The sequence below is a fragment of the Lissotriton vulgaris genome, chromosome 1_1 (genome assembly GCF_964263255.1).
Source record: "Lissotriton vulgaris chromosome 1_1, aLisVul1.2, whole genome shotgun sequence".
Classification (NCBI taxonomy): Eukaryota; Metazoa; Chordata; class Amphibia; order Caudata; family Salamandridae; genus Lissotriton; species Lissotriton vulgaris.
Genome location: NC_141685.1, coordinates 2,119,624,116 through 2,119,647,808, shown reverse-complemented (window position 1 = coordinate 2,119,647,808; position 23,693 = coordinate 2,119,624,116). Strand labels below are relative to the sequence as shown.

The following is a 23,693-nucleotide window of genomic DNA, read 5'->3' as shown; positions in this document are numbered from 1 at the left end:
CCGTCCTTGTCCGGACGACCCCAAGTTCCTGTCTACCCACCCCACTCCTGAGAGTCTGGTGATCCAGGCCTCGACCTCCCAGTCCGCATACCCGTCGGCCCCGCCCGACCGGGAATCCAAGAGGTATGACCAATTTGGCAAGAAGGTCTTCTCGTCCATTAGTTTGGGCCTGCGGTCTTGCAACACCGCCTGCCTCTTGGGCCGCTACACCCACTCTGTGTGGGATACGGTCGCGGAACTGCTGCCAGAATGCCCCATGGAGGTGCGGGCAAAACTCGGTCAGGCTGTGGCTGAGGGCCGAGATGCAGCGAAATATTTAATACGGTGTGGTCTTGATACGACCGACTCGCTGGGCAGAGCTATGTCAACGACTGTGGCGATTCGTCGCCACGCCTGGCTGAGATCCGCCAATTTTTCGGCAGACGTCCAAAATACACTGATGGACATGCCGTTCGATGGCTGTCACCTCTTCGGTGACAAGGCGGACCACGCGCTGGAACGCTTAAAGGACTCCAGGGTCACGGCCAAGTCCTTGGGTCTCTCGACCCAGCGTCAGCAAACGGGTTCGTTTCGTCCCTTTCGTGGCCAAGGAAGGGGCGCCCCCACACGTGCTGCCAGCCACGTGCCGCAACAATCCTTTCAACGCGGTGGCGGCCGTGGAAACCGCCGTGGCGGCGGTCGGGGACAACGGCGGGGTCAGTCCACACCTTCCCCCGCAGCATCTACCCCAAAATCCTCCTAGTCCGTGCTTTCGGCCCCATGTGACGCCAGTGGGTGGCAGGGTTCGCCATCACCACGCTCACTGGCGCACGATCACTTCGGACAGGTGGGTGCTGCAAATCGTCCGAAGGGGCTACTCCCTCCCCTTCGAGACCTCTCCTCCAGCCATGCCACCGCAGAACCACCGTGTTTCGGGGGACCACTTGACACTTCTGCAGGAGGAAGTTACGGCCCTCTTGGCCAAGGGGGCCATCGAGCGCGTTCCTGGGCCAGAAGTAGGGCGTGGTTGTTATTCCCACTACTTTCTGGTGCCCAAGAAGGACAAGGGGGGCCTACGTCCTATCTTGGATCTAAGGAACGTCAACGGCTTCCTCCGGAAGGAGAAGTTCAAAATGCTGACATTGGCTCAGGTCACACCTGTGTCCCTCTCAAAAGCTCCTTTTCATCGGAGCGGTTCTGGACTCGGCGCAGTTTCGGGTTTATCCTCCGGAACGGCGGGTTCGGGATATTCAGGCTTTGATTCCCATCTTTCAGCCGCTATCCCGGGTTTCGGTCAGGTTGACGCTGCGGCTGCTGGGACTGATGGCTTCCTGCATCCTTCTGGTGCATCACGCTCGGTGGCGGATGCGGGCTCTGCAGTGGGACCTGAAGTTTCAGTGGGCCCAGCATCAGGGCAACTTGTCCGACCACGTCTTGATCTCGGAGGGCACTGCGAGACAACTGCAGTGGTGGCTTACGGACCGCGATTGGGTCAGGGGCAAGTCCCTCTCCCTTCCCCAACCGGAGCACGTTGTCGTGACGGACGCGTCCCTCCAGGGCTGGGGTGGCCACTTGGGAGAGGCAGAGATCAGAGGCATCTGGTCTCCGGCGGAGTCCCGGCTCCATATCAACCTGTTGGAGCTGCGGGCGATTCGTCTGGCACTGAAGGCATTCCTCCCCTTTGTCAACGGGAGTGTGGTGCAGGTGTTCACCGACAACACCACCGCCATGTGGTACTGCAACAAACAGGGCGGTGTGGGGTCGTGGACCCTTTGCCAGGAGGCTCTGCGCCTCTGGCAATGGCTGGAACGTCAGGGCGTGACTCTGACGGTTCAACACCTGGCAGGTTCTCTGAACGCCAGGGCGGACGAACTCAGCCGTCGGTGCTCGATGGATCACGAATGGCGTCTGAACTCGGACGTGGCGCAAGGCATCTTTCTGCAATGGGGAGAGCCTTGGTTAGATCTATTCGCCACCGAAGAGAACGCGCAATGTCATCAGTTCTGCGCGTTGGAGTTTCCAAGACGGCACTCGCACGGCGACGCCTTTCGGCGCGAGTGGAGTTGCGGTCTGTTATACGCCTTTCCGCCTATACCACTTCTGCCCAGAGTGCTGAAGATCAGGCGCGACCGGGCCCAAGTTATCCTTGTGGCTCCGGACTGGGCTCGAAGATACTGGTATCCCGAGCTACTCAGCATGTCAGTCGGTCCCCCGATCCGCCTGCCCCTTCAGGAGGACCTTCTGTCGCAGCAGCAGGGGACGGTCCTCCACCCGAACCTGTCCAGTCTCCACCTCCATGCTTGGAGATTGAGCGGCGGCAGTTGAGGCCATTTGACTTGCCTCCTGAAGTCTGTGATGTTGTTCTGGCAGCCAGGCGTCCCTCCACTAAGTCTGTATACGCCTGTCGGTGGAACAGATTTGTGGCATGGTGCACAGCAAAGGCTGTGGATCCTCTTTCTGCCCCTCTTTCGGAGGTTCTTCTGTTTCTTCTTTCTCTTGCCCAGCAGGGCTCTGCTCTGGGCACTATCAAGGGCTACCTTTCTGCCCTTTCAGCCTTTTTAAGGCTTCCTGATCAGCCTTCTTTGTTCAAATCCCCGATTGTAACTCGATTCTTGAAAGGCATCACTCACATGTTTCCACCTGTTTCGTTTGTGATGCCTCAGTGGGATTTGAACCTGGTTCTGACCTTTCTAATGTGTGCTCCCTTTGAGCCCCTTCATTCTTGTCCTCTCCGTCTCCTGACTTTAAAGACGGCTTTCCTGGTTGCCATCACCTCTGCCAGGAGAGTGAGTGAGCTCCAGGCTCTTTCTGTCCAACCTCCTTTCCTGTCCATTCATCCTGATAAGGTGGTTCTGAGGACTAGACCTTCTTTCCTGCCCAAGGTTGTTTCGGCCTTTCACATCGGGCAGTCCGTCACCCTCCCTTCCTTCTTCCCGCCTCCGCATCCTTCAAAGGATGAAGAGCGGCTCCATCGTCTGGACCCAAAACGTGCGCTTTCGTTTTACATGGATCGCACACGCCAGTTCCGGGTGGATGACCAACTGTTTGTTGGCTACGTGGGTGCGAAGAAGGGTCGGGCGGTCTGTAAACGAACCATCTCTCGATGGGTCGTCCTCTGCATCAAAGCGTGCTACTCTTTGGCTCGGAAGGAGCCTCCTGTTGGGCTGAGGGCCCATTCCACTCGGGCCACGGCGGCTACCACTGCCCTGGGCCGGGGAGTCCCCTTGCAGGACATTTGCCAAGCGGCTACGTGGGCCTCGCTGCACACCTTTGCGAGGCACTACTGCCTGGACAGTCAAGTCCGGAGGGATGGCTTCTTTGGCCGTTCTGTCCTCCAGGACTTTCTGGTGTAGTTTGTATTGGTTCGCAGACCCACCACCGGGGTTGGTATTGCTGGGGTATGTATTCTAAGGTAAGGAATCTAACACTAACGTGTTTCTTTCAGATGAACAAGTTACTTACCTTCGGTAACGATATATCTGTAAGAAACATTAGTTAGTGTTAGATTCCTTACCGATCCCACCCATCCTCCCCGTTCTGCGAACTGATACCTAGGGTTAAGGACATCCCTTTCAGGGCCCTAGTTTTACATGGCACCAGTGTTGGTTCTCTCATGGCTCTGCGTCTCCTGGCGCGGAAATGCTATGTGCAAAGAACTGACGTCAGCGCGCGGAGGCGGCGTCTATATACTCCAGCGACGTCATCACGGCGCACGACGCCGACGACGGACGCGGAGCCGCAGGGGACGCCTGCAGACGACGCCTACCGACGCGCAGGGGTACTGCTACGCAAAAGTTTCCGGATCCAGACTGACGCCTGGGGATATTTCTAAGGTAAGGAATCTAACACTAACTAATGTTTCTTACCGATATATCGTTACCGAAGGTAAGTAACTTGTTCGTCCGGATTGGTCACGGGCTCTTTGCTGCAAGGGGTCCGGTACCCTGGGTATTGGTCCTCTGCGGCTCCGGTCAGTCCTGGTGTCCTCTCACTCGATGGGTGGGACAGATCTGACCTTCAGGTGCATAGGTATCTCTTCCCGAAGGGCTGCTAGTTGGGAAGTGGCAACTCAGTGAATTGGACTTTGCTTCTTTGGCTCCTGTTGACTGCAGGAGAGTTGTTCCTCTACTCCAAGGACGATTGTTAGCTATTTGCAATGGGCTGACAGTCTCCCGGGGTTCTTGGAACATGCTCAGCAGGACAAGTCGCGGTCACGGTTATCGAGACTAGAGCAGGTAGGATTTGGGGCCTAAAGTAAACAGCTAGGATTCAGTTCTCGCGGCTCTGTCCTACTTGATCCGTCCAATCTGAGTTCCTGGCATCTGGGGTGGGGGAGAAGGGCGAGGGCGCAGTCTAAATCCTCAATTTTTGTGTTAAGGGGAGGTATGGGTAGTAGTCAACTGGCTACATGCCTTCATGGTGTCTATATCCTCTATATGACCACTAACTGTGGAAAGTGGGCATAACCCGGACACAGAGAGTGTAATTCTGCCAAAACAAAGATGGAGTTCTAAAACTTATGTCCACATCAGGAAGCCCATCTTGGGGTTAGAACTGACCTGAGAGGGGATGCACTGTTATTCCCACCTGCCCTGGTGTCAAATGGGCCTGGGGCAGAGGGTGGCATTTTCTCTGTCTTTGGAAGCTTTGAGTCTCATTTCAAAGGCCACAGAGGCATTTGAAGCGTCATGCCTTGATATACTGATCACTGAGGCATTCTGCTTGGAGGAGACCCCTCCGGTCGGAGCAGGCATTACTTCTGATCTCAGAGCGCGGGGTCTCACCTGCAAGGGGGGCAGAAACCAGTCTGTGGTGGCAGCCTAGTCTACACCAGTCATCCAGTACACTAGTAGGCGGTAGGTTCAGGGAACACCTCTAAGGTGCCCTTTGGGTGTATGTATTAATAAATTAATCACTGTAATCGGTATGGGTTAATTAATAAGAGCTGTTTTGATAACAAAACCTCTAGTTTAAGTTAAACTGAGGAACTCGTAAATACCAGTGTCCAGCACATGTATTCAAACTGGCTTCTCTCTTCACTTATATCTAAGAATCTACTTCGACGACATGGGTATATCTGTTCATGCAATCTGAAAGAGACACGTTAGTGATAGATTCCTTACCTTAGAATATCCCCAGGCGTCAGACTGGATCCGGAAATTTTTTGCGTAGCAATACCCCTGCGCGCTGTTAGGCGTCGTCTGCGGCTCCGCGTCCGTCGTCGGCGTCGTGAGCGCCGGGATGACGTCATCGGAGTATATAGACGGCGCCCATGCGCGCTGACGTCAGTTCTTCTTTTTTCCGCGCCAGCTAGCGCAGATCCGGAAGAAGCTCTACCCCCAGTCACTTTTTGACTGAAAACTTTTTGATCTTTTTGACCCTCTATTTAGTCGATTCTCGACTATCGGTGCCAGGGATGCCCGGGTTCAAGCCTTGCTCGAAGTGCGGCCGACTCATGTCGGTCACGGACCCCCATCGCCGGTGCCTGAAGTGCTTAGGCCTCGACCACGACGATCGAACCTGTGACGACTGCCGGGCCCTGACGTCGAAGGCTAGGCGGGAGCGGTCCCGCAAGCGTCTCGAGCTGAGGCAGTCGGCCCCGCGCCGCTCCAGGTCCCGGTCCCGGTCCCACGGGAGGTCGAGGGACAGGTCGCGAGGTCGGAGTCATCGACGCTCCGGGAGTGGTCACCGATCGTCTGGATCCAAGTCCTCAGGTAAGAGGCATGAGAGGTCGGAGCGACACCATCGGTCCTCCGACCCGCCCCGACGCTCGCTCGATGCGGCCGGGGGTTCGGGCGACACCGCCCACGCGGCTCCGCGGGAGTCGCAAGCGTCGCCGCCTGCCCCACACCTTCGGGTCCCTGGGCACGGCGCGTCGCAGGAGGAGGTCGAGAGGTACCTCATGGCCATGAGGGCCCTCCCTCCTCAGTCGGTTCCCGTGGCGCCTTCGGGCCGATCGGCTCCGTCTGGAGGTCCTTCCGGGTCGGGCGCTTCGGCCCCGACGACGTCGGGTGCTTCGGGCCCGGCGCCGCTGGCGACTTCGGTCCCGGCGCCGCGCGACCTCGCTGGATCCGGCTCCGGATCCGGGACCTCGCCGGTCGACCTTACGACCTCACCGGCGCCGTCCCTTCAGGTGTCGTCCCCGGCAGCCGTAGTGGTTGCCGACCCCAATGCTTCCTACGGTCCGCCTCAGGCGTCGGAGGGGCGCCGCTGGGCGCCGATTCCGTCGGCCGTCGGAGAATTCTATCTCCACGAGGAGGCCCTGGCTGTTCATCCTGGTCTCCAGGAGCTGGGTGACGAGGAGCAATGGGAGGGGTCCGAGGACCCTCTGGCACGTGATTGCCAGTCACATCAGGACTGGACATATGAGCTTGGGGAGGCCAGTGGTATTGACACCTCGCCAGACACTGGATTTACATCGCCCCCGACTGTGGCTTCGGAGGCGGGTTCTGCTTACAGTGTAGTGTTGACGAAGGCAGCTAAGGCCCTAAACCTTGAGCTCCCCGTCGCGGCCGTGAGGACTAATCTCCTCACTGAGGTTCTCAAACAGCAGTCCGGCTCCGCGGAGCCCCTTCTGCCGTTCAATGAGGCCTTGTGTGACGTTCTGCTGGGCACTTGGTCCAAGCCCGCCACAGGTCCCCCTGTGGATAGGAACGTGGCCAGACGCTACCGCCCGGCACCGGGCGACCCTTGCTTTTTGTCCACCCACCCCACCCCCGAGAGCCTGGTCATCCAGGCCTCCACTTCCCAGACCGCATTCCCGACGGCCCCGCCCGATCGGGAATCCAAGAGATATGAGCAGTTCGGGAAGAAGGTCTTCTCGTCTGTGAGCCTAGGGCTCCGGTCAGTCAACACCAACTGTCTCTTGGGCCGCTACACCCACACTCTGTGGGACACGGTTGCGGAGGTGCTGCCACAATGCTCTGAGGAGGTCAGGGCTAAACTCAGCCAAACCCTTGCGGACGGCCGAGATGCGGCACGATTTTCCATCCGGTGTGGGCTGGATACCACGGACTCACTGGGCAGGGCGATGGCAACGACGGTGGCGGTTCGACGCCACGCCTGGTTGAGGTCCGCCAATTTCTCGGCCGATGTCCAGGCCACTCTCCTGGACATGCCGTTTGATGGCCGTCGCCTCTTCGGCGACAAGGCAGACCATGCGCTGGAACGTTTTAAGGACTCCAGGGCCACGGCCAAGTCCTTGGGCCTTGCGGCCCCACGCCAGCAATCGGGTGCCTTTCGCTCCTTTCGTGGCCACGGAAGGGGCGCCCCACCACGGACCGTCAGCCACGCGCCGCAGAATGTTCAGCAACGCGGTGGCGGCCGTGGGAACCGCCGTGGCGGTGGTCGGGGCCAGCGGCGAGGCCAGTCCACACCTCCCTCAGCAGCCCCCGCCTCAAAACCTTCCTAGTCCGAGTTTTCAGGCCCATGTGACGCCTGTGGGAGGCAGGGTTCGCCATCACCTCTCCCACTGGCATACAGTCACTTCGGACAGGTGGGTGCTGCAAATTGTCCGAAGGGGTTTCTCCCTCCCCTTCGAGTCTTCCCCTCCATCCATGCCACCTCAATGCCACCGTGTGTCGGGGGATCGCTTGCGACTTCTGCAAGAGGAAGTTTCGGCCCTCTTGGCCAAGAGGGCCATCGAGCGCGTTCCTGGGCCAGGAGTAGGACGTGGCTGTTACTCCCACTACTTTCTGGTACCCAAGAAGGGCAAAGGGGGCCTACGCCCTATCTTGGATCTGCGGAACGTGAACGGCTTCCTCCGTACGGAGAAGTTCAAGATGCTCACTTTGGCTCAGGTCCTGGCTGCCCTGGACCCAGGAGACTGGATGGTAGCGTTGGACTTGCAGGACGCCTATTTCCACATCCCCGTCCTGCCGGCCCACCGGCGTTACCTGCGGTTCACGGTAGGCCACGAGCACTTTCAGTTTACCGTGCTCCCCTTCGGCCTTACCAGCGCCCCACGGGTGTTCACGAAGGTGATGGCGGTGGTCGCAGCCCATCTGCGCAGGCAAGGGGTGTCAGTCTTCCCCTACCTCGACGACTGGTTGTTGAAGGCGGGCTCGCCCCAGACAGTCGTCAGCCACCTCCAGACTACGGCCGACCTCCTGCACTTGCTGGGGTTCTCCATCAATGTGCCGAAGTCACACCTGTGTCCCTCTCAGAAGCTCCTTTTCATCGGAGCGGTTCTCGACTCGGCGCAGTTTCGGGTTTACCCACCCGAGCAGCGGGTTCGGGATATTCAGGCTCTGATTCCTGTCTTCGGGCCGTTATCCCGGGTCTCGGTCAGGTTGACGCTGCGGCTTCTGGGACTGATGGCCTCCTGCATCCTTCTGGTGCGTCACGCCAGGTGGCGGATGCGGGCTCTGCAGTGGGACCTGAAGTTTCAGTGGGCCCAGCATCAGGGCAACCTGTCCGATCATGTCCTGATCTCGGAGGGCACTGCTAGACAACTGCAGTGGTGGCTCACGGACCGCGACTGGGTCAGTGGCAGACCCCTCTCTCTACCCCAGCCGGAGCACGTAGTTGTGACGGACGCGTCCCTCCAGGGCTGGGGAGGCCACATGGGAGAGGCGGAGATCAGAGGCCTCTGGTCTCCGGCGGAGTCCCGGCTCCACATCAACCTTCTGGAGCTGCGGGCGATTCGTCTTGCACTGAAGGCATTCCTCCCCTCTGTCAGGGGGAGCGTGGTGCAAGTGTTCACCGACAACACCACCGCCATGTGGTACTGCAACAAACAGGGCGGTGTGGGGTCGTGGACCCTTTGCCAGGAGGCTCTGCGCCTCTGGCAGTGGCTGGAACATCAGGGCGTGACTCTGGTGGTTCAACACCTGGCAGGTTCTCTGAATGCCAGGGCGGACGAACTCAGCCGCCGGTGCATGATGGATCACGAATGGCGTCTGAACTCGGACGTGGCGCAAGGTCTCTTTCGACAGTGGGGAGAGCCTTGGTTAGATCTATTCGCCACAGAAGAGAACGCGCAATGTCAGCAGTTCTGCGCGTTGGAGTTTCCAAGGCGGCACTCGCTCGGAGACGCTTTTCGTCGCGAGTGGAGCTGCGGCCTGTTGTACGCCTTTCCGCCTATACCACTTCTGCCCAGAGTGCTGAAGAAGATCAAGCGCGACCGGGCCCAGGTTATCCTTGTGGCTCCGGACTGGGCTCGAAGATACTGGTATCCCGAGCTACTCAGCATGTCAGTCGATCCCCCGATTCGTCTGCCTCTTCGGGAGGACCTTCTGTCGCAGCAGCAGGGGACGGTCCTGCACCCGAACCTGTCCAGTCTCCACCTACAAGCTTGGAGATTGAGCGGCGGCAGTTGAGGCCATTTGACTTGCCTCCCGAAGTCTGTGACATCATTCTGGCAGCCAGGCGTCCCTCCACTAAGTCGGTATACGCCTGCCGGTGGAATAGATTTGTGGCATGGTGCGCAGCAAAGGCTGTGGATCCCCTCTCTGCACCCCTTTCGGAAGTGCTGCTCTTTCTTCTTTCCCTTGCCCAGCAGGGCTCTGCTCTGGGCACTCTTAAAGGGTATCTCTCTGCTCTTTCAGCCTTCTTGAGGCTACCTGATCAGCCTTCTTTGTTCAAGTCCCCTATAGTGAGTAGATTTCTGAAGGGCATCACACACATGTTCCCTCCTGTTCCCTTCGTGATGCCCCAGTGGGACTTGAACCTTGTTCTCACCTATCTGATGTGTGCTCCCTTTGAGCCACTTCATAACTGTCCTCTTCGCCTCCTTACGCTGAAGACGGCCTTCCTGGTTGCCATCACCTCTGCCAGGAGAGTGAGTGAGCTCCAGGCTCTTTCTTCTTCTCCGCCTTTCCTGTCTGTTCACCCTGATAAGGTGGTGTTGCGTACACGACCTTCCTTTCTGCCCAAGGTTGTCACGGCCTTCCACATCGGGCAGTCCATCACCTTGCCCACCTTCTTTCCGCCTCCGCATCCCTCGAAAGAGGAGGAGAGGCTCCACCGTCTGGATCCAAAACGTGCGCTCTCCTACTACCTGGACCGCACTCGCCAATTCCGGGTGGATGACCAACTCTTCGTTGGTTACGTGGGCGCGAAGAAGGGAAAGGCTGTACACAAGAGGACCATCTCCAGGTGGATCATCTTGTGCATCCAAGCATGCTACTCCATGGCGAGGAAGGAGCCCCCGGCTGGATTGCGGGCTCACTCCACTCGGGCCACGGCAACGACAACTGCCCTGGGCCGCGGTGTCCCCCTGCAGGACATCTGTCAGGCAGCCACGTGGGCCTCGCTGCACACGTTCGCAAGACACTACTGCCTGGACAGTCAAGTCCGGAGGGATGGCTTCTTTGGCCGTTCCGTCCTCCAGGACTTTCTGGTGTGATATTGGTTCGCAGACCCACCACCACGGGGTTGGTATTGCTGGGGTATCTATTCTAAGGTAAGGAATCTATCACTAACGTGTCTCTTTCAGATGCACAAGTTACTACTTGTGTAACGATATATCTGTAAGAGACATTAGTTAGTGATAGATTCCTTACCGCCCTCCCATCCTCCCCGTTCTGCGAACCGATATTTAGGGTTAAGGTCATCCCCTTTCAGGGCCCTAGTTTCATGGCACCAGTGTTAGTTCTATCATGGCTCTGCGTATCTGGCGCGGAAAAGCTGTGTTATCAGAACTGACGTCAGCGCGCATGGGCGCCGTCTATATACTCCGATGACGTCATCCCGGCGCTCACGACGCCGACGACGGACGCGGAGCCGCAGACGACGCCTAACAGCGCGCAGGGGTATTGCTACGCAAAAAATTTCCGGATCCAGTCTGACGCCTGGGGATATTCTAAGGTAAGGAATCTATCACTAACTAATGTCTCTTACAGATATATCGTTACACAAGTAGTAACTTGTGCGATATGTCCACACTTAGTATAGTGCACCCTGCCTTAGGACTCTACGACCTACCTATACTGCCTGCTGGGCCTGCAAGTATGGCGCACAGGAGGTGCGCTATGTTGTGTTTTCACTTTTCTCTGCACCAAGGCATGCTGCCTGCACTAGCATGATGGTGTTGCGGGATCCCTTAGGGTAGAACAATTCATGCTGGATCCTTTGGGGCCCCTCTTTAACCTTGTTGCCCTAGGTACCATTTACTAGCGACTTACAGGTGGTGCTAAAAGTACTGCCAATTGGAGGAACAATTATACAGTTTTAAAAAAGGAGATCTGGCACTGGAGACCTGTATTGCAGGAACACAGTGCTCTCCTGTCAAATTGCATCAGATACCAGACAAAAAGTGAGGCTGATCATGTCACGAAAGGGGCACTTTCCTACATCTGCCTACCACGTCCTGAGCAAATGGGGTCCCATGGAAATGCATTGCAAGCATATGTATGCAGTAAATGTTCTTTCTCCCGTAGGAAAGCATTACGTCTAAAAACGTACTGTCAATTAACACTGCTGAAACTGTAAAAAGTCTCTTCTGAAAAAATGCTTACCTGATGACGAAGTTCTTGGGTTGAACATATATATTAGAATAACTGTTATTTTTCTAAATTGGTGTGGATCTCCTTTTTGAGTGTGTGCATCATTTATTGACTCTGTATGTTACACATGTCTAACACTCCTCTCTGATAAGCCTTAGGCTGTTCGACCTAAGTACCCTAGAAAGAGCTCCTTGACAATGCTAGAGCAAGCCCCTCGATAACTGGACTCTTTACAAAGCATACCTTTGTTTGGTATATTATATGAAGAGCCAGCTTCCTACATAGACTTGTAGATCTTATTGATTATTTCTAAGGTGAGAAATCCTTTGTAAATAATTAAGTACAATTAAAGTTTGTATTTAGGGGTACTCTGTAGGTCTTCAGTGACCTCTTAAGCCCCCATTATATAGCCCATTTGGACTTCTGTGTATCTGTGTTGACCTCCATCATGGAGAGATGTGCTCTGTTTCCATACCTTGCCTATAGTTATTAGTATTTCCATTGCTATTTGCTTAACTGGTTTAGTGCCTTTGTTCTGTCTTTGTTCCGGTTCTGCATATTAAGAGAAGTCCTGCTGGGATTACATCATCCTGTCAGGTTTTTAGTTCACTCTGAGTAAGTCTCCCATTGTTGTAATGCCAGCATTGGTTCAGGCTTCTGGTTGGGCATAAACTGTGCCTTAAGCCCTATGTGGCCTGATTTGGCTCTGGGCAGTTTCTTCGTACAACTCTTCCAACACCTCGAAGCAGCCTGCAACAAGTGTGGTTGTTCCTTAGTGTAAGCTGTGTATGCCAGTTGAAAGCTGTTCAGAGCACCTTCTCATAATCCATCACTGAATAGTCTGGGTTAATATAAGTGCATTTAATCGATCCATCTTGTAGTAGCCTGTTGGATTTAAGTGTAAAAACATTATAGTTTGAAGTCTGGAGTACCCAAACAAACGGGGAGCTTCATTGGAAAACTATGATGGGAAATCAAAAATAAGAAAATCTCCTATTCCTTTACCTTATTATGCAGGTATTTTGAAATACCTGCCTTTGCGGTCTATAATTGGAAAGTAAAATCCAACTTTTGGAATTGAAATTGTTAATTTCCGAGACAGACCATTGTTCTGCTGTTGCTGACCCTTTATTTTGCATAATTATTTCTGTTTAGCTTCCGAAACATAAGTCAGTGGTTGTGACTCTAAACAACGACTCGGATAGTGAATCTGATGTGGAGCAGTCTAACACTAATATGAGTGTCTTTGGAGGGCTGGAGTTCATGATCAAAGAAGCAAGGAGAACTGCAGAGGTAACTAGAAATATGCGTGTGTTGGGATGTTATAATGCCCTTTTGGATTGTGTAGTGTCCGTGCGTCTAGAGCTCTAATGAGCCGAACAAACTAGAGCATTTGTAGATTGTTTTCTTGTCACAAGAAGGCAATGAAGTATTGTTGAAGGTCTAGAATCTATTTTGTAATGACATTCACTTCAAGGTTGGAAGCCAATTTGGCGTTTTTTAAAATTTCATATTCTGCTACCTTTTATACTTTAAATCTTGTATAAAATTTTAGTCTGTTCATTTCTCGAGTTTGAGAAAATGCTTCTGTTTGTAAACTGGGTTAATGTTTTCTGACTGTTTGATTTTTATAAAACAAAATAATTGTGTTGTAGAAAATAGCTTAATTTCGCTTTCATTGAGAGGTGAATCTTTTTAGTCTATTCCTTCAGCACTTAGATTTGAGGGTGGTACATTGATCAGACTATTTTGAACTGACTAGTAATGATTACACCATTGTTTGTTCAATAGAATGTTGGTATATTTAATTGATTGAATTAGTTTAAGATGTATGCTAAACTTTGCTATCTGCTGTCTTTGATCGGTTACTAGTCTGAATCAGTTGGAAGACAGTCAAGCATTTACTTTCTAAACCATGTTTGCTGTTAATGGCCTATTTGTTGAAATGTTGATGTTGATTGGATATTTGTTTAATTTACTAATGTGTTGTATTGTCTAACGTGTTCTCTTGTTGAAATGCACCTAAACAGCTTGACTGCTAATCTTTAACTGCTTATTAACATGGTTATATAGTTAGATGGCATGAATACAGGTGGCCTCCAGAACACTAGTGGTAAATTACATATTCCCCCACCTCTGATATTGTGGAATAATCATAAATTGACCCAAAAAGGTGTCCCACGGGTGATGTTTTGCTGGTTGTCCTGATAGTGAGTGTTTCCAAAAGTGTCTTGGTTTGATGCATTCTTCTACCTTTCTCGGACTGCTTTAGAAATGTTTTTAAATTCAATAAGGCCTGCTTTTTTTTGGGTTGTGTGAATACTGTAGTTAGTAATCCATACTAAAACAGATCTAGCCTTATTTTGCAATTGATGCTTATCCTTTTTCTCGTTTTAGAGCTTAACTGTTCAGTTTTTCTATTTTTAATACTGTTCTTTCTCTTGACCAGGCTTCTAAACCTAAAGTGTCACCAAGATCTGAGAAAGAAAACGATCCTATGAGAACTCCAGAAGCTTTACCCGAAGATAAAAAGATCGAGTATCGTCTGTTAAAAGAAGAAATTGCTAGGTATATTGACTAAATATTCGTATAGAATGAGTTAAATCAATGAAGATGAACCCCCTCCAACCCTCCTCTCAAGCTATGAACACTTTTTGTAAGAGGCATAGTTATCTGCATTCTTGGCTTCTTTAGTTGCTTCTCTGTGAAAGGTCTCTTGAGTCACGAGATGTGGCATGATTCTTCCTTTTGGTGTATATTGCACACATGCAGTGATTTCAGTTTAACTTGTTTTTTTTCCGCCATATAGTTTTGATATATGCAGAGTGAGTGACTAAGCTAGTATAGTTCGTTCATTATAGATCTCATCGCATTCGATTCAGGCTTAGTTTTCTTTAGTCTTTCTGAAGCGTGGATCCACTGAAGACCATAGTCTAAGCACTGAGCCTCATTGCCCTCGACCCACAAAGAGTTCCACCATATGTCCTCTATCACTGTAGAATGCTGCCTGGGTGATGGAGCTGACTGAATATCAATTTCCCATCCTGTTGTAACTACATATGGGCAGACCATTATGAAGTGTGTAATTTGTGTCGGACCTCCTCCCCACCTCCCCCAATGCACAGCTTGCCTTGCTTTCAGCCACATTGTTACTGAAGGGAGTGGTATTACGCACACTAGAGAATATACCAGCAGAATTCAGCCGGGAACCCAGACTTTTGTGGAAGATCCCCTCCGTACCAAAGAACAATAGGAGGCTGGCCCTTTGGGACCCCGGTTGCGCAGCAGGCTTTTAGACTAGGGACCACAAGGGAATGGATAACGTCGAGCTGACACCCAAGACTGCTGGTAGGCACACAAAGACCATGCCTACAGTTGTGAGTATGCCGTTAGGCCCTGAGCCTAACCAACAAACAAGTTCTCCAAAGAGAAGTCCCACTCTGTTCCTGCAAGAGTCATGCGTTCGGGCCCAAGTATGTGTGCAAGGAAAAAAGCATGCCACTGGCGCCTACTGCCTTAGGGCTCTGGGCCACACAGGCCAAAACATTTGGAGCCCAGCAGGTCTCTGACCTAAGTATCCTCTCTCTCTCGTAAACTGTTGGTTGGACACAAAGCATCAGTGCTTACACCTGAAGCCAGCACTAAAGCCTTCAGTTGTGATTGGGCATAATACGTAGTCAACCCTGAAAACATAACTAAAATCGAAGCCGAATTTGTGTCCTCCATCCACGATCGGACCAGAGGATGTGGAGGTTCAGATCATCAAAACCTAGACAGTAATTAAGTGCCAGACAGAACTATCTTTCTCCACCATGTTGTGGGCAAAATCTCAGCAAGACTCCTCCACCAGTCCCTCTGGAGCTTCTTTGAAAGAGGATACCAGCCTTTTGAGGGGGAACCTCTCCAGAGCTGGCTCTGAAATGGAGGGAGAGTTATCAACCCACTTCCTCTGCCACAAAGCCCACGTCTACCTCCACAACACATGTACACACCACCCGTCTGGCTCTGCTGGAGTCGCCGGAGGAGTCTCCTCTTGATGAATCCTGGGACAACTGTAATTTAGGCTCCAAATCTGGGACACTTCCTGTTAAGGCCACTCCCTGGATGACATTGCAGCCTATTATGAAGGCTGAACTATTTCACAAAGTGAACATGCAAGTCACCCAAGAGGAGGCACCTTACTCTTGGAGATACTCTCAGAGTCAGACCGCGCAGTCCAGTTTTTACCTATACTGATGGACATGTTGGAATTTGCTTTTGTATAACTTTAGGGAGCCTGTCAAAGCTGGATTAGTGACCCAAGGGTCAGAAAGAAATTCAAACACTTCCCTACTGACAGATGTACATCAAGGGCCAGGTCCCTCGTGACTTCCTAATGGCCCACACCGCCCGCAGCGTGCCTCAGCTCATGGTACTGTTGATGCTTCTGTAGAAAAGGAGAGCAAATGCTATCAATTCAACTGGCAAGAGGATAGCAATTGAGCCATTGGTGTTTAGGCGACTCTTTGGCACTCCTGTCACAATGTGATAGGGCCCAGTGAAAGGACATGCAAGAACTTACTAAGCATCTTCATGAGGAGTACAGAAAATGAGGGCGGAGATAGTGTTTGATGGAATCGTTCTCACTAATGCCAGCATTGCCTGTGCATTATATACAGCTGAAATAGCCTCTAGGGTTTAACTTAAGCAGGCTCCTGAGGTGCCAAACCTGGCTCCGTATCTGTGTTCTAGTCCGAAGTCCAGCAGTGTTTCCTCAACCTCCCATTAAACCGGTTACACCATGTCAGTCTGCATGTTGATAGGAAGCTGGAACAAAATTATAAAACTACGGATTCAGCAAAGCTCTAAACCACTTCTTACAAGGGCTACTTTTGTAACAAGAGCCCAGACTGATCCAAGACTACCTAGCCTTAAGAACTGCATTCTTACCAGAGGCAAAAGCAAACTGGGAGTAGGTATAGTAGTGGTGTAATGGGGTTAGGGCAAAGGTGGCCCCAGCAAGGGAGCTGCCACCTTCAGTCAATGACTTGAACCACTGCCTCCCCCCTGATTGCACATTACCAGTCAGGGTGAGGATACTCTATATTTCCTCTCATTGGGAGGAAATCACATCGGATTAGTAGGTTCTAGCTGTTGTCCAAATGACTATTGTCTCAAAGTACACACAATTACTCCCAACATATAACTCCGTACACTCGTCCTCCGCATGAACACTTCTTCATCCTTCAGGAAGAAGTGACTTGTCTCCTATAAAAAGGTGCCGTAGTAAGGGGACCCGCAACATCACTGCTTATTGCTACTTCCTTATCCCCATCCTTGACCCTGGACCTATCCACCACTACAGCCTATCAGTTTTTAGGTCTTGTGGCGTTGAACAGCGCGTAAGCGCGGTCTCGCCAGAGATCTATTGTCGCTTGGTCTGCTTCCCAGGAGACGGCACCTGGCCAGGCGCATCTCGCAAAAGGCGGTCGGCACAGGCCACGCGCGCGCTGTGGCCAGCTGCTGTCTCCTGGGAAGCTCCAACACCACACACACGCATGCGCACACACAGACACACACACACGAGTGCACATACACGCACGCATACAGAGACACCCCCGCCGCTCCCGAATACAGTCCCACTTACCGCCAATCTGGTGTTCTGTAGCCTCCCCGGGGCTCTCCCTCTGGCATGGGAGCCCCGCGCCACCACTGCTCCTCTGGCCAGGCACTCCGTTGGCGCTGTTTCGCGCACAAGACTGAAGTCCCGCCCCCACGCTAGGTTTCGTTTTCATGACTGCGCGCACACGTCTTGTTTTTTTTTTTGTTTTAAATCTTCCCCGTCCCTGTCCTAGTCAATGTTGGCATGTCTGCTAGCATCTCATACGTTTTACAATGCTATTCACTCCCTCCAAGAGACCGCTTTTGCAACAGAAACAAACATTCTATTTGCCCTTTAAGCGATATTGGAAAAGGCGAGATTTTACGCGGAAGGTGAGATAGGAACATGTTTGCCTACGAAAGTTTCTTTAGCTACTTCCTGGAGATACTATTGCCATGTATGTGTACGTGCGTGCTGCGGCTGCCCCTTGTCTTCTTAGGAACTAACCCAGTATTCCTGAATGCTACGGTCAGCGAATTTCTGAGTTGTCATATTGCGCACATCTATCAGTTATCGTCATGTTTTTTTCACCATTTTATGTTGCCCTTATTTTGATGTTCATTGCAAGGTGCCGGGTGCATCGTTTCAACCCAACTATGCGGAATATGACTCAAACCAATTCACTTGTTCACAGATTTCACCCTGGCGTACACTTTGTCTTTTATCCTTCTAAGGTCGATAAAACAAATTCCGGTAGGTAACACTCATCTGTTTAAAAATGCAAGATGACGCTGGGGTAGAAGTAGGTTTTTATATAATCCACATTGAAAAATCGTAATTAGCTGCATTATGCCTGCGCATACGTATTTTCAGTGTTACCCCAATTGACTCGTTAGCACTGTTTCGGTTTTTGTCCTTGGAACTTAAGTGGACCCGAGTAAGAATCGTGCCTCCTCTACGTGCACAAATTGTATGACTTTGTGCAGGTCACTATCTCTGTTGGCTTCAAAGTTCCCTTACCTGCCAAAATGCTGGTGCACCTATCAGCGACTCGGTAACGTGCAGCACTACAAATTTTCAGCTCGGCAGAGAAGGTGCTCACAATACCTTGAAACTCTGAAGTTTCTGCTCCGCCGTTCCAAAGTCACCTTTCGCAAGCGAGAACGCTCCTGCCGCATAATCCACTGCCGGATGCCGCTTGGACACGAATCTTGCGTCCACCTCCATGCTGGTTCTCCTATTATAAGGGCGTTAAGTTCAGAACGAGGATGGACTAGAAGTGTACAGACTCATACCAATCGTACAGTGAAGCAATCGTTGTGGAAGCGACTATAACCCTGAATTGTGTACCGAAGTATCCCTGACTGAAATACATTTGTTTTATTGGAATAATTGACAAGCGATACTCTTTAGTTTTACCACGATTTGGATGAGTTTGTCTAGCATGTTAGACTGCCGGTGTCACCCCATGTGATGGTTTCTTCCCCCCCCCGCCTAGCTCCTGATGGATGGAATACTTGCAATAATCTCAGTCACTGGTAATTATTCTGGCCGCATCACAATAGTTAGTTCCTTTGCCCAAATGCCACCGCAGTGCTGACCCTGCCATGTGCACATCATTCTTCACCCTACTCACTAAAGAAGCAGGTAAATACGCAACGGCAGAGCACAGAAATCAGCGAGACCAGCCCTCTCCTGTGAAGACCAGCAGCGGAATCATATGAAGCTTAGACAAAAAAGTAGCTCAACCATGAAGTCAAACGAACTGGGTCGCCAAAATCTTGGGATGCCCAAGGCAGAGTATTTGAGATCTTTCACACAGGTATGGGTACCCGATCATTCTCAAAGAGGAACCGAAGACAAAGTACTGTTACTGTTACGTCAGTATTGGTATCCAGCTACTTATCGCTATTGCCACCAGTCATTGTTTTGAGGTAGTCGGGTGCATAGGAAGATGCTGTCATAGTAGGATGGATGGTCCGATCACCCGACCACCCAGCAGACTGATGTAAGCTGTGTGAATAATAACAGCTGTGAGCAACAGCATACTCTTGCACACACTCACTGCTCACCAATTCAAAGTTTGCTAAAAAATTTATGCAACGCATTGTCATACACCATGCCAATAACTCAAACTTTAATGCTGCGAGACCTATTGCATTGCAAATGCTTGTTGTATACATCTTTGCAGTATGTCACCCCCACTTTCTCACCGCTTGCCTTCAACAGGGCGGATATTTGATGTCTTCCTGTCTCAAGGACTTAGTTTTGACGGAAGTATCCACCTTGCTCATCAGCGGTCTTTTTGTTTTGGGGTTAACACTTTAAATTCAAAGTACTTGCTTTCCGGGACAACACAGCTCAGATCAGTGGTGGCTGCTCATTTGTGAAGAAAGGGCATACACATCTTCTCCTAACCCAATGGTTGGCTGATCAAGAATAGCGGCAGCTTGCAGTGCTAGACTATAACAAAGAAAAGTGGGTCCCCCCTGTTCCGCCCAGGATGCAACATCCTTGCAAGAAGGGAGCGACCATGGCCTCACGAAGTAATGTCCCTCTAGCATATATTTGTAAGTTAGTCAGTTGGTCAATGCCGCAAACCTTTACCAAGCACTGCATTGTGGACATATTAGCCTGTTATCAGGCCATGGTCGGCTAGGCGGTGTTAAGGAGCCTGTCGGCTAGGCGGCGTTAAGGAACCTGTTTCAGAATTCTGTATCGTCCACATGCTAGCAACCACTTCCGGAGAGTCCTGCTTTACAGTCTGCTAAACATGTGTATCTACAACAATATAGGCTATGAACAGATTATGCTACTTTCCCAGTAGGCATCAGTTCTTAGTGCGCTGTAATTTACATGCACCGCCCTCCTGCCTCGAAGATTGTTTCGTTTTTTTTGCCGGTGACACATTTTTTTTTTCCCATATAAGTTCTCTTTGCACCCGTTAGGACCAATTTTTTGGGGAAACTGCATTTACAACTCATTCAGTTGCCACATTTATGTGTGGTAAAGGCAGTCAGCTCTCCAAATTCAGAGGGGATGAGTGGAGAGAATGGAAGTAATGGGAGGGATCGGAATACTGCTTGGAGAGTAGGGCTGGGATTGGGGTCGTTTTTTGGCTGAGGATTGGTGGCTGGGTAGTTTGTAGGGAGGGTGGCTGGGTAGTTTGTAGGGAGGGTGGCTGGGTAGTTTGTAGGGATGGTGGCTGGGTAGTTTGTAGGGATGGTGGCCAGGTTTTAGGGCTCATGGCGGGGGTCGGGGTAGTTTAGGGCAGGGGCCAGTTTTAAAGCACGGGGCTGGATTATTTTTTTTTAGGGCCGGATTCGTTTTTGGGGCTGTAATCTGTTTCATGGCGGTGGCTGGGTGTTATAGGGCTGCGGTCGGGGTAAATTTCAAGGCTAGGGGATGAGTTTTAGGACTCTGGGCAGGTGGACAGGGTAGTTTTTTTAATTCTCGTGCCTAGCGTTGCAATGCGCCTCACTGCTCATGCATCGTGAGACTTCTTGTAAGGGGTTTCAAAACTAACCTAGGAATCGCACATGCATGTGCGTGTGCTTATCCTTTTGGCCCACGCTATTGGCCTTTGTGTGCGTCTTTTTAGCAGACCGCACGCAATTGGTCTAAGGCTGGCGCATTGCTCTGCCCATGGCCTATTCGTGTCTCTTACCCGCACCGCAGCCATGTGGTTTCAATTATCGCGCCAAGACACGGGTGCGATAATTGAAACCATGTGGCGCACACACGCACCACTCGCAGGCTTCTTATTTTTTGGATCCATTTCACAGGGAAGCAACTGAATGAAAGAAGGAAAGAGTGGTGGGCTGCTCGCGCACATTACTCGCACCCTTGTTCTTTTGGTTATAGATTTGTGATTACTTGTTAATGTATTTTGCAGATGCCGTTTTAGCCAGAAGTTGCAACTCAAAACTTTTCTTATGATTCTGTTCTTGTAGTGTTTAATGCTAATGGTATGAGTTCACGGTTCCGTTCGGCACCTCCACAGAAAGGGTGTCATGAGAGTTGCGTTAGATTAATTGACTAGTTCCCACCTGGAAAGCAATTGGCCATTTAATGCAGGTGCTGTAAATTACACCTTGGTTTCTGGGTGGATGAAGCGCACTCACTGATGGTTTACAGCACAGACTCTCGCCTAATGATAACACGTTATACTCAGCAGCTTTTAGACTGACTTAATGGCTTGGGTAAAAATAGCAATAGCTACCTCGCACTCGCTCCTTTTAACATTGAGCCAAATCTCCTGTTTTCTGCCTAGTGTGGCGCATCGGCTGTCTGGGAGGTGGTCTTAACGTCACAGCTGGCAGCTTCACAGCTGTACGAAAGCCAATCACATGGTGACATCGAATTCCAGAATTAAAAAATGAATTAATAAAATCATGTCTGCGTAATTCCTGAAGCATGTTAATGTGTAAGATGCATGTTCGCACCTATGTTGTCATGCATGTGCACGCTTAGGAAATGAGACAACCACCATAAACTGCTGCGTCAAGGAAACTTTTGTTTTTTGCAAAGTCAGGGTTTAAAAAAGCAGAACCGGTTTCATATCCGAATGCTTGTCTCGCTTGGCATCTGACACTTGCATCCTGAGGATTGGAAGTAGGAGAGATGTGAAAAACAAAAATTAAACTTTCGCTAGCGGGATCCACACATCATGCCGAAACCATGCATCCTGATACACATGCAAAACGATGTAACTGCACCCACCTACTTTTCTTAGCATTGAGTCATGATTTCTTCATGTAGGTCATTGCAGAAGTGTATATCACAATGTAGATTTCAATAATATTTAATCACAAAATATATTACTTTAGTTCTCTATCAATTCTCCTTAAATTCGATGTTTTATAACACAATTAAAACAGATAATCACAAAGACTCGCTTAAAATGTTTAGAAATATTAATCCTATTAAAAAAATATCAAAAGAACTATTAATGCTTTGATTGCTGGAACATAAGTAGCTGTAGTACAAGCTCTGGTCTGCTCCTGCCTGGAAGAGACGATCAATGATGAAATAGCTAGATTTGACCTTTGACATATTAACACACCCTGATGGATGTAACGGGGGATAATTTGGCTGCGCTCTAGTACTTCATTCCAATTGGTTGACAAATTCTGTTATGTGATAGAACAATAATCCATCTGTAACCTTATTATGGTGTCCGGTTTACTGCACTGTAGATAGCAGTGAACTGCCATTTTCATTATAAACAGTTTTTTAAGGATTCATAACTAAACTAGCCTGAATCACAGGAGGCTGCGCTCTTGACCTAATATTTTCCACTCAAATATCATGATCTATGGTCCCTTTGCCCAAGCCCCCGTGCAAAGAAAAAGCCTCCTTAATGGTATTTTGTTTATCTGCAAAAGTAAAGCTAAGTGATTTATCATATGATATAATTGGAAAGCAAAAACAAAATATATGTAGAAATAATGTGTATGGAGTTAGGTACCTCTGCCCCTTACACTTATAGCAATTTAACACTCTGTACAATCAGGGCATGTTATTAGTTTGCATGGCTAGGGTTTTGCAGCTCCATAGATCTGAAGCTAAGTTTCTATTTAAATGTCTGTGGCTCAGTGACTAATGCCTTAACCACAGGGATCTGTGCTTCACCTGATATTCCCTGATTCGACTCTTGGTGGTTCTGCTTAGCCTTTCATGCGTCTTGGTTTGATGAATGAGTGTTGATGAATGGGCTAAGAGGAAGCATTTGTGTTTTCTATTGAAAGCACCAAGACACACGTTGGACGTGAATCTGCAATATGCAAATGTACTTTTTTATTTGGTCAAATTATGCTTTATATATAAAATACAGTTCCGGGGAATGCCTCCTAAGATGATTTGTATAGTACTCTGTCTTCCAGTAAAGGGCTGCTCTGCAGCTCATCATGCATGTCACAGTAAAAAATAGGATTTGTAGTGGAGTGAAGGTCTTGGAGTGGATTTCAACCAGAAAGGATGACCGATTCATTTAACTTTCAGTGCTATAAGCCGTAACTATTTTTTTCCCATCAGTTATTCTGGGTAAGTAGCCCAAGGGGCTTGGTTTAAGACAATGGAACAAACGTGTTGTAAAAAGAAAATGGTAACTATTTGGTCATCTGTTATGTTGAGAGCGTTTGTATGGTGTATTCCCAGAGTTTGCATTGTCTCGAAGTGATCAGGAGATAGTATAGAACAATTCATTAAATCACAGAAAGTGGTAGTATTCTGAGCAGAGTGCATTGAACTCACAAAGCTCAATTGTGAACCCTTAATTATGAGATTTCCTTCAAAATTCAGCAGGCCTGCTGACATGTAGATTCCATTTCAGTAGCCAGCTGAGAAGACTTACAACTCAGAATAGCAGGAATTCAGATTAAGTGGGCCCTAAAAGTGGTACCTCTGACTAGACCTGATGAGAAGTACCATGAGAGGTCTACTTACAGCAAGGAAGGTGGATCCCTAAAGCAAGTGTGGGAGTGCAAGTATCATTGCACTTTTAAGAGAAAACTGTATATATTCAAGCCACGATTGTCAAGAGTGGCTTGCCTTTCTCCATGCAGTCTACACTGCTTCTGGTCTCACATGTGACTGACCCCCTTTCCCACCAATACTTAGGCTGCTCATGCCCCTCTTGCAACCATCTGACAGCTAACTCTCCTCATCTTGTGATATGCCCAACA

The 23,693-nt window shown here is 50.3% G+C and overlaps 1 protein-coding gene across 3 annotated transcripts in view; it reads left to right on the top strand.

Moving 5' to 3' along the window:
- Nucleotides 1-23,693, top strand: part of ZFC3H1 (zinc finger C3H1-type containing) — an 833,014-nt gene that overhangs the window by 175,517 nt on the left and 633,804 nt on the right. For all 3 annotated transcript variants that reach the window (XM_086921759.1, XM_086921741.1, XM_086921749.1), the window contains exons 10-11: nt 12,582-12,719; nt 13,876-13,994. In XM_086921759.1, coding sequence (XP_086777885.1) covers nt 12,582-12,719; nt 13,876-13,994 — 257 coding nt within the window. The remainder of the gene's footprint in view (nt 1-12,581; nt 12,720-13,875; nt 13,995-23,693) is intronic.